At 41.3% G+C, this 15,554-nt stretch overlaps 1 protein-coding gene across 1 annotated transcript in view; it reads left to right on the forward strand.

The window, feature by feature from the left end:
- Window positions 1-15,554, forward strand: part of LOC122539982 (integrin alpha-8-like) — a 108,375-nt gene that overhangs the window by 56,803 nt on the left and 36,018 nt on the right. Inside the window, exons 7-9 of the mRNA XM_043675234.1 lie at window positions 1,939-2,067; window positions 5,642-5,686; window positions 13,349-13,392. Coding sequence (XP_043531169.1) covers window positions 1,939-2,067; window positions 5,642-5,686; window positions 13,349-13,392 — 218 coding nt within the window. The remainder of the gene's footprint in view (window positions 1-1,938; window positions 2,068-5,641; window positions 5,687-13,348; window positions 13,393-15,554) is intronic.

Here is a 15,554-nt window from a genome sequence, read left to right on the forward strand (position 1 = left end):
CTATGTGAGTAATTGGGTCTGTGGGGACCCTCTTTCAATATGGTTAGATATCGAAGCCTCCCAGGCAAAGTACTCCTTACTAGTATGCTATTTCTGGTCAAAATGAGGACAGTTAGGGAATATTTCCATAACCCAATTGTTATCAATAATGTTAAAGCATGGAAGGCAATTTCACAGAGGGAAAGCAATATTGGCAAAGCATCTTCTCTTACACCTATAGTGGGTATGCCGGGTTTTCAACGGGGGATGATAGATTCAGGATTCAAATGTTGGGCAGCTAGGAGTGTGTCTTGCATAGCTGATTTACTTGAGGGAGACACAATGATGTCCTTCAATCAGTTAGCACGGAAATATGAGCTATCTAAGAGGGACCTCTTTCGTTTTTTTCAAGTTATGGATTTTATTCAAAATCAGACTACACTTTTGACTGATCCCTACAAATCCGACATAGACAGGAGAGTACCCAGTGCTAAGAGTACACTTTCTGTCAGCACTTTATATCATCAATTGGGGGCTGCCTCCTTAGATGAGTTCGATCCACTCTGCAGGGTGTGGGAGAGAGAGCTAGGTGTTGAAGTCTTATATATCAGCTCCAGCACGGGAGTCAAAATTACATAAGATTTTGTTGTACGTGGACAATGTCCTTTTTTTTGTCAAATCCAGCAGTTTCGGTGCCTCACCTGATATAATGCATCAGTGCGGTTGGTGCCTTTTTCGGGCACCAAACGCAAATTTGCAATAGGACCCATACTTTACAGTTGAAGCTTCTCCACAGGGTCCACTTGGCTCCGGACCATTTATCAAAATTTAAACCAGGGGTATCTTCAACATGTCCCAAGTGCGATGTCTGTACGGGCACTCTCATCTATTGTCTCTGGTCCTGTGGTATGCTTCAAACATACTGGAGCGCTGTGGCGGGTGCAATGGAGAGGACTTTAGGTGTAAGGGTGGAGAAGGACCCAATTTCTCTCCTTCTGGGCCTGCCCAGTGCATTCCCTGCAGATGCACATCAGAAAAAAACTTTTCAACTTTTCTGCGCAAGAAAGAATATTTTGCTCGGTTGGGTATCCGAAACCGCTCCCCTCCCCCCCACCTCCCCGAGCCAGCCGGGTTGGTGGAAGGGTTATTTTTCACAAGTATGGTACACCACAAAAATGAGAATTTTTATAAGACATGGCAGCCCTTTTTGGAATACCTGGACACAGATGTATCTGCCACACTAATAAGGGCTATTATATAGCTGTCACAATTGTACTTTACAAGTCCAATATCTAGAGAAGAGGAACTGTGAACATATGAGTGTCTTTTTTGGCTAAGTTGAGTTATTGCTATCTATTAGTTTGTTGTTGGTTATTGGTTATTTAGTTACATAGTTAGTTGGGTTTTTATATTATATACTTTTCTATATATATATATATATACATTTGTACATGAGGTTGGGTTGGTTTTTTTAACTTTTTTGTGTTCTTTCTTTGTATTGTTTTGAATTGTATTGTTTTGTATCTGTTGTTAAATTTTTAAAAATCTATTTTTTCAATTAAAAAAGTCTCAGTTATATTTTTGAAGCTGTTTAGTTATCTGTCTCCCTAATGATACTACCAAATGTCACTCTGCTTTCTCATAACATAACATGATGTTTTGAGTCCAGTGACCCTTCTTCTGTTGGCTCTCTTCCTCCCTCCACTGATGTTATCAGACGTGATGAGTTTTCCAGCAACTTCTGTTTTTCATTTTGATTTCCAGCATCTGCAGTTCTTTTGGGTTTTCTGAAAAAACACTGTTATTGTAGCATCAATCATTTTTTCCATATCACTCCATTCCTACAGTGTCTGCATACTGAACACTACTCAGTGCTACTTAACCTATAAAATCTACAATGAATGTTTTAGCACAACACCCCTAAAGGACAATTGTTTAAACTTGCTGTAATCCACTCAGGTCAGTTATTTGCTACCAGCAACATTGACATGATTGTTAAGGATTACCAACGTGATCAGCCTCTGAGACCACTAGGATTAAAAAAAGAAACAAAAGATGCCAGAGGGAAAAAAGATAACCATTTTGAAGGTAAGACTTGAATGATTTTCCTCTAAGTTCTAATCCTAATGCTAGTCTCCAGATATATTATCCTTTCAAAAATTAATTATCCATGTATTTTTGCAACTAGCGTAGATATGGGGAGCACGAAGATTGTATATGATTTAAGAATAGGTTGGTATAATTTGCTAAATTCAGTTCCAAAATCTAAATCATGGATCATGGAATAGACCTATCATACGATTATTATAGAATCCCTACAGAGTGGAAGCAGGCCCCAACATATCCACACCAACTCTCTGAAGAATATCCCATTGATCCCTGACTAATGCACCCATTCTACACATTCCTGAATACTTTGAGCAAATTAGCATGACCAATTCACCTGACCTGCATATCTTTGGATTGCAAGAGGAAATCGGAGCACCCGGAGAAAACCCACGCAGCCACGGGCAGAATGTACAAACTTCACGCAGACAGTCGCCCAAGGCTGGAATTGAACTCGGGTCCCTCACGCTGTGAGGCAGCAGTGCTCGCCATTGAGCCACCATGCTGCCCTGTGTGGGAATGGAGTTCTCCTTCTTTCGCTGTGAGGACTCATGCAGTCAAATGCTATAATTGGTTAGGTAGTCCTAGCTGAGCAACCACTGGAAAACTTAACAATACCTTGCCCTGATAAGTTATCAACTGGTTAAGTTCTATCACTACCTGAATGCCCATGCATATAAGATTTGGCAATTATATCCAGACAGAAGTGAAAAGAAAACATTGCAAATCTTGAGTATAGATAGACCAGCAAATTTGAATGGGGTGGTTGATTGGATAGTATGCTGAAGAAAACAAAATAAATTTGCTGTTTATTCTAAGATCTCACAATCCTTCCAGAATCCTTGTCCAACTAGCTGTTGGCACTGGTTGTGCCCATCCTTTGCACCAATCTGGACTCACTGCACACAAAACAACAAAAAATAGAAGTTTGTATTGAAATTAATCCCAACATTAGTCACGCCCTTTATGTGAATGTTGCAACCTTACAAATAAGCAAAGTAAATAGAGCTCTTGTGTTGCAGTAGTAGTGCCCCCAACTTTGAGCCAGGAGACCCAGCATTAAATCCCACCTGCTCCAGAGGTATGTAATAACATCTCTGAACAGGTTGATTAGAAAATATCTAAGAGTTAATATTTATACTAACTTCAGAAATCCCCTTATACATCCTTCCTAATTTCAGCACTTCTTCTGACCACATTGAGATCAACGCTAATGTTTTGGCTAAATTCATCTCTGTAAGATATTGAATGGAGTGGTCATGGGATACAGTGCTACTATAGACATGGTCTAGGTTGTCAACAATGTAATTAATTGATAAAATCTGTATCTATTTCAGCGCCTTTCTTCAGGAATGTTATATAAATTTGTAATTTTTAATTGTAATTGTAATTTAGTATTTCCTTTAATTCCCATTCATCAGTTTCCTGTGACTTGCTCAATTTTGTTATCTATTTTTAATAGCTTTGTCATATTGTTCCATGTTTGTAACTTGATTTGTATGTATGAATATTCTGATGAAACTTACAATGAAATTCCATCTTTGGGCTGCAAACGTATTTCTTGAATGAAATGCCATATTATTCTTATAACATTTGAGGGGGTGTCAAAAGTTTTGACTCCACAAATTTCTACTTCATATCTTTTGACCTAACTCAGCAGGATGTGCCTTTAAAAGCACAGACTCTAATGTTATATAAGTAGATTGCCCAATAATTGGAAGATGCTCAGATGTATTTCCTCATGTGGAAAATAGTCAGCTGCTCAAACAAATTCACCTTTGATTTGTCCAATACCTCTGCCTGTCAAACACATAGTTAACCTTTCCTTAATATAATCTTAATCTAATGTACAGCACTTTACATTTCTTCACAGTGTTACAAAAAACAAGAAGAAATTGTGGACCCCATTACAATATCTTAGTTTATCAGAACTCTGATTCTGTACCTATTCCCAAACCAGCTTTACACTGGTTTTTACTGTGTGTTTAGGATCTAGAAAATGCATTGCATGAGAGTATGGTGGACATAGATTCATTCATGGCATTCAAAGGAAAATTCAATTATTGTCTGAAACAGAAAAGCTTGCAAAGCTGCAGGAGAGTGTGTTGAAGTGAATTACTCTTACAGAGATACAACATGATGGACTGAATGGCCTTCTTCAGTGTTGCAGCCCTTCTAAAATTCTAATAATCTAATAATCATATTTCATTATGTTAGTTCATGGATGAATATTAGTCAGAATACTAGCAGGAACATCCTTTCTTCATGTAAATGTAATGGACTATTTGAAACCAATATGACCGGGGTGACAAGTCCTGGTTAAATGCCTTATCAAAAACCAACAATCTAACATTCATTCAGTACTGCTGCAAGCTATCAGCCCAGCTTACGCTATCACCCGTTTGGAGTCAGACTTTTTATTTGTCTTACTCAGGTTACACAGAGCAACTGTCAAGCAGGCAGCAGTCACCCTGACTCTATTTGTTACCTTCAAAGAATATCGTAGTATAGTATCTGAGAACTAAACACTAATAGTATTTATTTCAATAATGATCTATTTTCCTACCTTTCATTCACTTTCCCATGAGAATAACTCTATGCCTTGTCCAAGCACTTGCCAAATAACCCACTAGCCAGGTGTGTGTCACCATTTTCCCTCTTGCTAATCCCAAGTGTATGGCTGTCATTTTCCTTTGATTGTTTCAGAAATTCATCAGAAATCCCTCAGCTTTGGGACTCCTTCAAGTCAAATTGTGTGTGTCAGTCCACCCAATCCAGGGACCTTGAAGTTTAAAAATTGTTTGAGTTACATTCAAAGGCTTTTAAAGAACGACAATGAACTTAAAAACAAAAAAGAAATCACTGCTCTCCTGATAAGGCAACCTATACATCAAATGACCTCGTCTTAGAATGAATTGTTCAATGATGTGCACACAACACTATGTGCACACAACACTACTATCAGGATTCTAAGGGTGTCCGATGGCAAAGTATTCATTTTGTTTTTAATTGACTTATGGAATGTGGACTTCACTGACTTGGCCAGCAATTATTGTCCACCCCTATCTCTTGAGTTACTTTATACATAATTTATATGTTACCGATAATTGGCTTTGAAGTGAAGAAGGAATAAGCTTCCACCACTGATATATTATGAGGTTTCTTCAAGTGCAGTCTGAATGTAATCTATTCTAAAACTCACTGGCAATATTTTATTTCTCTCTGAAACCGTCAATAGGCATCCCATCAAGTATGTATTCTTTGTTACAGTCCTGTCAGAGATTTGATCTATCAAGACATTGATGCTTAAAAGAAGATTATTGAAGATATTGTCATGTTGGTACCACATCCCACATTATCTTGTCAGTTAAATGACAGATCAGTTTTGTAACCCTGTCAGATATTCGGATTCTAGTGCAAGATGTAATTTGTCTGGATGAGGGAAAATCAGAACACTTCCATTTGAAGATTTGCTCTGTTAAATGCGGCTCAAAAGATGGTGAAATATGTCTCATGTTATTACCTTCATTACAGTCTGAATACATCTGCTTTACAGGTTACTCACTCGCTATGGGGGAATTTACAGGAGACTCTGTTAAAGGTAAAGTTCAGTGTCTTTGACTATTCCAGTCTAATGTCACATTATTACACTTGCCCTTATTAATCCCAAAAGTCTCTAGAATGGATCAGTTTACGTTGTCTGAAAACAAGTGACATAAGACAGGAGAATTTAATTCTGAACAGATTTGATTGGGAATAGAATCTAGCTAAGCCTTATTTCGATGAGGTGCTAGGCAGTCTAAAGTCCCTAAGGGCTGCCATAAAGCCATATTCTTATAAATTCATCTCCTGAGTTCCACTGAAGAATACAAGTGCTACAAGCACAGGGACATGATGAGGATTGTCTCTGTTAAAGAGGTCTTTGTCTCAGCTGGAGATGTTCCAGTCAATTACAGTCAACTTTGTGTGTACCTGACCCATGTCATTTCCTCGAGATTGTGAACCATAACTGACACAATTTTACTGCAAGTTCAACAGTTTTATTGCCAAGAGATGATAGGTAAAAAAAGACACATATAGAGGTGAAATAACTCCACAGCAGTCAGCATCCAGTTACCAAGTCACCCTTTATTTAGAAGTGGACAATACCTGGACTCTGACCAGCTGGCTCAGAGCTCATCCCAAGAGTGAGAAGAATCCTTGAAATTCCTGTTTATCTGTTCAGCCAGAGCTCCCTAATTGGCCCAGGTTAACAGCCCCAATCAGGAAACTCATATTCAATAAGGTCCACCTGGCCAACTTCATTCCAGTCACTACAAGAAGTAAGTTAAGAAACATATGGTTACACCCTAGTTAGTCAGATTATCTTAACAGCAGGTTGATTGGGTGGTCTGACTAGGATTAACTATCGATGAAGATTGTGAGTTTATGTGTTGACTGCTCAGCTACTGTCTTCATGTTTTATTGTTCTGAGCCACTTTATTTGCCTCAGGGGTTTGTGATCAGTCTTTGAATGGACCATATCTAACTAGACTATATCATGTGAGCTTCCTTTGCATGGTTGAGTAGACACAAGGCTTCTGACCTTGCCTCTGGTATTGCTTCAAGATATCATATGTTTTCACAAGTATTTATATGACTGCCTTGAGGCATGGGACATTGATACATATCAAAGGTAAACAGAACCAAAGCTAGTTCCTTCATCAGCAATCAATTTAACAATAAATCTCAGGTATTCTTTTAAGTACATTGATACAGGAATCTTAAGCATATTCCTGCACTTAATAGTTATTAAAGAGTTTCTTATCACACTCATCTAATATAACATTAGCGTCTAATTCTACAATTTTCAGTATCAGATGCCAAAATTCCTTGGTCAGGGAGATAGAACTAAAACATTATCAAAAAAAGATATTAAGTTAAAACTTTTTGTTTTGCACTATTGGGCTGGACACACAAGAAACTAAATGTGGAGATGGAACAGCAATTGATACAACATTGTATGGGAATTGTTAGTATGGGAAGGCAGAGGCACTTTTGATGGTCAATATTGAATATTTTCAGCTAAGATTGATGGTTAACTGTTCCTGCTGAATCCCCATGCCAACAATAGTCAAACTAATCAGTATTCTCTTCTCATACTCAATACATTGGAGTTCCCTTTCCAAGTTTGTTTTCGTGCATGTTAGTCCTGATAAGAGGAAAGTGAGGACTACAGATGATGGAGATCAGAGCTGAAATATGTGTTGCTGGAAAAGCGCAGCAGGTCAGGCAGCATCCAAGGAGCAGGAGAATCGGGCATGAGCCCTTCTTCAGGTATTAGGAAAGTGTGTCCAGCAGGCTAGCGGTACTGAGTTCGAGGGATTTGACTGAGACAAGGTGGGGGGAGGGGAAATGAGGAAACTGGAGAAATCCGAGTTTATCCCTTGTGGTTGGAGGGTTCCTTCCATCATATTCCCAGGAACTCAGAGCTGAGTGGAAGGCATGGCTGTTCAGAGCAGATGTGGGATCCATTCTTGGTCTCATCTTAAAAACTGGACAAAGCTGATCAATCCTACTGGAAATGACTGACCTTGTAACAAACATGCAAGTAGAACATCTTTTATGTTAGACTTAGGCCCGTTGAGCTGCTGACTCACCCAGCCCTTCATAACCCATCCTTTTAGAGTGACAACCTGTCCATGCAATTCAAGGCTAGGCCATTGGAGTGATTGATCCATGATGCTTTATAGACCTCTCAATTATCAAAGTCAACCCACCTTCAGTGTTGGTGCAGGGGTAGAACTAATGGCAGTACAAGGCCTGTAGAATGGGCAGTTAGATGTTATGCCAGGGTAGAACAGAAACTGTGGCATTTTGCAAGTCATGAGGATACTTTTAATTCACAAAGTGGATTTGGTCTGGATGAAAAGTAAAGATTCCAAGGAGGAACCAATCTTACTGTGAAGTGCTGCTGGAAACTTCCAGTTTAATATAACAGGATGCATAACAGTGTCTTTCTAGGTGATATAGTGCACCAAAGTTGCCACCAAAGGACTCATTGTGGTGTGCTACAGTATATTTTGTAGATGGTACATACTGATTCTACTGTTCATCAATGGTGGCGGGAATATATGTTAAAGATGGTGGATGTGATGCCAACCAATTTTGACCTGAATGATGCCAAGCTTCCAGTGCTTAGCACTGCTGCCTCACAGCACCAGGGACTCAAGTTCGAATCTAACCTCAGGTGTGGAGTTTGCACATTCTCTCTGTGTCTGCGTGGGTTTCCTCCGGGTGTTCTGGTTTCCTCCCACAATCCAAAGATGTGTAGTTAGGGGGGAATTGGCCATGCTAAATTGCCCATAGTGTTCAGGAATGTGTAGGTTAGGTGCATTAGTCAGTGGTAAATGTAAGGAGAATGGGTCTGGGTGGGTTAGTCTTTGGAGGATCAATGTGGACTTGTTGGGCACTATAGGAATTCTTTGGAGTGTTGTTGGAGCTGCACCCATCCAGGCAAGTGGAACCTATTCCATTAACTTCCTAACCAGTACCTTGTAGATGATGTGGAACAAGAGATAGAGTAATTCAGTCTCTTCTAAGGGCAGCAGATGCACAGTGGCACCAGCACCTTCAAGTTCTCCTCTAAGCTGCACACCATCCTGACTTGGAAATATATCACTGTTCCTTCACTGTAACTGAGTCAAAATCTTGAAAATCCTTTCATAACAACACTGTTGGCACACCTACATTAAAGGAACTGCAGCAGATGAAAATGGGAGTTCATCACTACCTTCACAAGGCCAACTGGGATGGGCAATTAATGGTGTAACAGATAATGCAATTGTGACATGGGCAGAAAACTCAGAGAGATGGAGACTACTGCGTTCTGTATTAGAATGTAGTAACTGAGGAAATAAAGAGTTGGAATTACTCTACTGTGTCTAAATCCAGGTTATTGGTAGAATAGAGCAAAGGAGAAAAACCAACAAGTTCAACAGTGAGGGGAGAGGGACAAGCCACCCATTAGAATAAGTCATGATGTGGAGGTGCTGGTGTTGGACTGGGATGAGATTTTTAACATTAGAATAAGTGTTGACAGGTCCATGATACAGACTTCAATCCTGTAATCAATCCTACCTTAAAGTAGATGATGGATTGGCTTTGGGGAGTCAGGAATTTAGGTCCTCACTGGAAAGTTCCCAGCCCCTGACCTGCTCTTGTAGCCACAATATGTATAAAGCTGGTTAGTTGGGACTTCAGGACAATGATAGTGGGGATTTAGTTATAGTAATGCAACTGGATGTCTAAAGGTGATGGTTAGATTCTCTCTTGTTTGAAATTAGTCATTGCCCCTTAATTGTGAGGCAGCAATGTTACTTGCCATTTATTAATCCACGCCTGTTAGTTGCTGTACATGGACATGGACTGCTGCAGTACCTATGGAATTGTGCTAAATTTTGGACAACCTTTTAATGGTGAGAAGTTCATTCATGACGCAGCTGAAGATGGTTGGCCTCTGCGAAACTCTTCCACAACTGAGACAATCGACCTCCAATCATAGCCTTTGTGCTGAGGGCGACCCCAGAGGTTTCTGCCAATTCCCATTGACACGAGGTTTGCTGGTGTTCCCCAATGCCAGTCAAAAGCTGCTTTGATGTCAAGGGCAGTCACTTCCAACTAACCTCTTGGTCTACATAGAGCACAGGGCTGCTGTATGTTTGGTTCAGTGGGATATCTATAACTCAGCGTTAAACTCTGGTCTCTGAGTTTATAATAATTATAGGTTCAAGTCCCATTCTAGGCATGTGAGGACGAGACATTGATGATAATGCTGCTTAGTGGGTCTACTATGAAAGGTGCTGCCTTTTGGAAAAGGAATTAAACCAACACTTCACAGGAATATCATAGAATCCCTACAGTTTGGAAACAGCCCGTTTGGCCCAACAAGTCCACATGGACCTGCTGACGAGTATCCCACCCAGACCCATTCCCTTACTCTATCACTATACATTCCTCTGACTAATGCACCTAACCTACACTTCGCTGAACATTGTGGGCAATTTAGCAGGGCGGAAATGGGTACTGCAGATGCTGGAGATCAGAGTCAAGATTAGAGTGGATCTGGAAAAGCACAGGGGAGGTCAGGCAGCATTGAGGAGCAGGAAAGAAATGACGTTTCCTGATGAAGGGCTTTTGCCCAAAACGTCAATTTTTCATGCTTCTTGGATGCTGCCTGACCCGCAATTCAGTATGTCCAATTCATCAAACCTGCACATCTTTGGACTGTGAGAAGAAACTGGAGCACCTAGAGGAAACCTACCTAGACATGGGGAGAATGTGCAAACTCCCTGAGCAGTCACTCGAGGCTGGAATCTAACCCAGGTCCCTGGCATTGTGAGGCAGAGTGCTAACCACTGTGCCACCTCATGATAGAAGGTGAAGTCTTTGGACTAGCTTCTACCTTTTGAGGATCGGAAAAATCAGTTGGATGCTGTTTAAATGCAGGCCCCCTTGCTTTTAATCAAATTAATTTATTGAAATTTATATGTTGTTCAATCTTTCTTTGAATTTCAACATTTAGAAGTTACATTTAGACTAAAGGCAACGCTTTGGTGCCTGGTTATCAAATAAACCACATTTATGGCTTGAACAGCAATAAATCCAATCTGTTCTCAGCAGAGATTTTGCAGTTTTCCAAATAATAGACCTTCACTCCTCAAATTTCTCTCTGATGAATACCTTCGCAAAATGCAATACCCAGCCCCAATAACTTTATTATAATCAGCAAGTGATTCACAAAATAAGTTGGAATATTTAAAGCATTTGAATTTTGGAATCAAACCAATAGTCAAATGTACCAAATATAGCGACATTCAAGGAAGTGCTCTATTATAATTATACAGATACTCTTTTACTGTACTGGCAATTTTCAATGGTACTGTAGATTGAAACTGGTGCTTAGTGAATGGTTGATTTACTGGCAGTCTGAAACAGTTGCCTGTGCTATCCATAATGCTCGAATTCACTTGATCTGTTCAGCTATTTGTTAAAATACCATTTAATTTGTGTGCTGGAATTTTTGTGTGGAACAAGTTATCCCAGTACTGGTTTAAGGATTTCTGGTGCTCTATAACCATGAGCCTGGTTAAGATGCAGAGAAACCCAAACTGACTGTAGGAAATATGGAGGTGCCTGCTGCTTTTATCTTTAGCTGCAGGTTGCCATTTTGCAACATTCAATAATATCCTCACACTTCGACTGCGCAACACTGCACAACATACACCATTGCCACAATTAGTGGGAAAGAGTTTGCTTCATATAGTGTCACTTGAAGCAATGCCAAGGAAAGCTGGATCTCCTTGGGGAGAGCCAGCACTGCAGCCCATACAGGTTTCCCCATTATGATCATAGAGAAACTCATGTGACCACACGGTTAATTGAGCGCAGTACAGTCTGCCCCTGGAGGACTGGATTTGTTTGCTCAGCAGAAACTTATCCACGCTGTCATTTGGACAACACAGTAAACTACATGATTCAAGTGGGCGAAAGACTCATGCTAACTACTTGGAAGAAGAAATATTTTCAAATGCTGTCTTTGGGGCGGCACGGTGGCTCAGTGGTTAGCATTGCTGCCTCACAGGATTAGGAACCCAGCTTCAATTCTAGCCTTGAGCAACTGTCTGTGTGGAGTTTGCACATTCACCCTACATCTGTGTGGGTTTCCTCCAACAGTCCAAAGATGTGCAGGTTAGGTGGACTGGTGATGTTAAATTGCCCTGTGGTGTTCAGGGATGCAAATTAGACATACTAAATGCTGGCTTACAGTTAGAGGGCTGCATTCGGGTTGCCCTTCAAAGGGTCGGTGCAGACTTGATGGACTGAATGGTCTGACCCTTCTCTAGCTTTTATCCACATCTTAAGGATTAAAACAACTTCAACTTCACTGGGCATCGTTTATAGAATGGAACATCCTCAGTCGCTTGCCATGAAACAAAATGTGACAATGAATCCCATAATGCAATATTCATGCAAGTGGGAAAAAGCTTGGCTGAAGAGGTAGGTTTTGAGGAGGAGAGAGAGAGAAAGGTGGAGAAATGGAAAGGTTTAAGGAGGGAATTTGAGAGCTTTAGATTTTGGTAGCTGAAAGGCACAGCCAGCAAAGATGAAGCGATTAAAACAAGAGATGCTCAAGAGGCTAGAGTCAGAGAAGCACATCCCAAGGTCTTCATATCAAATTGATATATGTGCTCTGATGTGCTCTCACTGCGTCATGTGACAGTTTTAGGTGCAAACCTACGTGCAGCGATATTTTCACAAACTGCAGTGAGATGAATGACTCGATAATCTGGATATTGTTGCTAATGATTTCTGAGGAAAGAATGTGACTAGAACTCCTGAAATGAACCCTCTGTTTTGAAAGAGAGCATCTTGTATAATTGCCTGAACTGCTGGAAAAGGCAGGTACAAACTTGGTTTAGCATTTCTCTTTCTCTCAAGGGACAACTTTCTCGAAGTGCTTCACTGAAGTTTGAACAAATAATTGTATTTATGCAGTGGCTTTAATGCAGAAAGCAAATGCCGTAAGGAATTTAGATTTTTCAGCCCAGACAGCCAAGGCAGAGTGTGAATGTACAATCTTCTGGACTGAGGCCAAGGCACAACCAACTGAGCTCAGGTCACTCTGTGGGAAATTCAACACTGTGTTCGCAATCCGTTATCCTTCACACAATTCTGGATAAACTGATCCATTCCCCCATTCATTGTGGAATTGCCATTGTGGAATTCATTGCCACAGAGTGCAGCGGAGGCTGGGACATTAAATGTCTTCAAGGCAGGGATTGATAAATTCTTAATCTCGCAGAGAACTAAGGGCTACGGGGAGAGTGCAGATAAGTGGCGTTGAAGTGTCCATCAGCCATGATTGAATGGCAGAGTGGACTTGATGGGCCAAGTGGCCTTACTTCCACTCCTATATCTTATGGTCTTATTGCTATTTATGAGATTTTGGAATACCAAGATGACACCACTGCGTTCCCCTTGATCCAGACAGAAACCTATCCCTTATTCATTGGAGGCCCGACCAGGAATGTCTTTACCCATCAGCTTTACAATCCCCACCACCCTCAGCCATCCTCCTATCAAGCTCAGCTTGGGATTTCCACTCTCAGAATCCATGAGCCACACTGAGATGTCGTTGTTCCTGCATCAGCTTTGGACATGGTCTCGTTACTAAAGTCCTTGTTATCAAAAGAAAACTTTAACCTGTCTATTCTTTTTATAGATTATCTTCTGGGAGCTCCCAGGGCAAAACACGCATTGGGATCGGTATGTATGATTGGTTAAATAAATGTTGATGAATATTGGCATGCTCTGTGTTTAACATTGAACAAATGTTTTGAGTGCATTTTCTTCTGTTAAATCCAAGTTTGATGTATTCAGAATTCACCCCTTCAAACCCGGTCCAACTGAGAAAAAAACACACTGATGTGAAAATTAAAAAAAAGTTTCTGGAAAAGCTCAGCAGGTCTGAGTTCTCAGGAAAGATCACCAGACCTGAAATATTAACCCTGATTTTTCTTCATGGATGCTGCTAGACCTGCTGAGCTTTTCCAGCAATTTCTGTTTTTGCTTCTGATTTACATCATCCATCTATTTTCTAAGGACCTGTATCCCTCTGCTCCCTGCCCATTCATGTACTTGTCTAGGAGCATCTTAAATGATGCTGTTGTGCCCGACTCTATCACTTCCACTGGCAATGCATTCTAGGTACTCACCACCCTCTGCATAAAGAACTTGCCAGGCATATCTCCTTTAAACTATTCTCCTTCCACTTTGAACTCATGACCCCTAGTAATTGAGTCCCCACTCAGGGAAAAAGTTTCTTGCTATCCACCCTATCTGTACCTCTCATGATTTTGTAGTCCTCAATCAGGTTCCTCCTCAACCTCCATCTTTCTAATGAGAATAATCCTAATCTACTCAATTTCTCTTCATAGCTAGTGCCCTCCATACCAGGCAACATCCCGGTGAACCTCCTTTGCACCACCGCCAATGCATCCACATCCTTTTGGTAATGTGGCGACCAGAATTGTATGCAGTATTCCAAATGTGGCTGAACCAAAGTCTTACACGACTGTAACATGACCTATCAACTGTTGTACCCAATACTCCATCCGATGAAGGAAAGCATGACATATGCCTTCTTGACCATTCTATTGACTTGTGTTTCTACCTTCAAGGTAAAATTGACCTGAATACCCAGATCTCTCTGTACATCAATTTTCCAAAGGTTTTTCCTTTTACTGTATAGTTTGCTCTTGAACTGATATAGTTCTTTTGGTTTTTACATTTACATGAAGTTGTTCATTTTGGAAGGATGAACAAAAGAACAGAATATTTTTTAAATGGAGATAAGCTGTAGCAAGCTGAAACACCAAAGGACTTGGAGTACATGTGCATGAAACACAGAAAGCTAGCACTGTTGCAGAGGTAGTAAAGAAGGCTAATAAAATGTTGGCCATTATTTCAAAGGGGTTGGAGTATAAGAGTAAGGAAGTCTGACTGAAACTCTACAAGGAGAAAGTGAGGACTGCAGATGCTGGAGATCAGAGCTGAAAATGTGTTGCTGGAAAAGCGCAGCAGGTCAGGCAGCATCCAGGGAACAGGAGAATCGACGTTTTGGGCATAAGCCCTTCTTCAGGAATGTGAAAAGTTTGTCCAGCAGGCTAAGATAAAAGGTAGGGAGGAGGGACTTGGGTTAGGGGCGTCGGAAATGTGATAGGTGGAAAGAGGTCAAGGTGAGGGTGATAGGTCAGACTGGGGTGGGGACGGAGAGGTCAGGAAGAAGAATGCAGGTTAGGAAGGCAGTGCTGAATTCGATGGATTTGACTGAGACAAGGTGGGGAGAGGGGAAATGAGGAAACTGGTGAAATCCGAGTTCATCCCTTGTGGTTGGAGGGTTCCTAGGCGGAAGATGAGGCGCTCTTCCTCCAACCGTCGTGTTGTTGTGGTCTGGCGATGGAGGAGTCCAAAGACCTGCATATCCTTGGTGGAGTGGGAGGGGGAGTTGAAGTGTTGAGCCACAGGGTGGTTGGGTTGGTTGGTCCGGGTGTCCCAGAGGTGTTCTCTGAAACGCTCATCTCTCAGACCATCCATAACCTCATCACCTCGGGGGATCTCCCATCCACCGCCTCCAACCTCATAGTCCCACAACCCCGCACCGCCCGCTTCTACCTCCTGCCCAAAATCCACAAACCTGACTGCCCCAGGCGACCCATTGTCTCCACCTGCTCTTGCCCCACCGAACTCATCTCCGCATACCTTGACACCGTCCTGTCCCCCTTAGTCCAAGAACTCCCCACCTACGTTCGGGACACCACCCATGCCCTCCACCTGCTCCATGATTTTCGCTTCCCCGGTCCCCAACGCCTTATTTTCACAATGGACATCCAGTCCCTGTACACCTCCATCTCCCATCACGTAGGACT

Source organism: Chiloscyllium plagiosum, chromosome 33 (assembly GCF_004010195.1).
Source record: "Chiloscyllium plagiosum isolate BGI_BamShark_2017 chromosome 33, ASM401019v2, whole genome shotgun sequence".
Lineage (NCBI taxonomy): Eukaryota > Metazoa > Chordata > Chondrichthyes > Orectolobiformes > Hemiscylliidae > Chiloscyllium > Chiloscyllium plagiosum.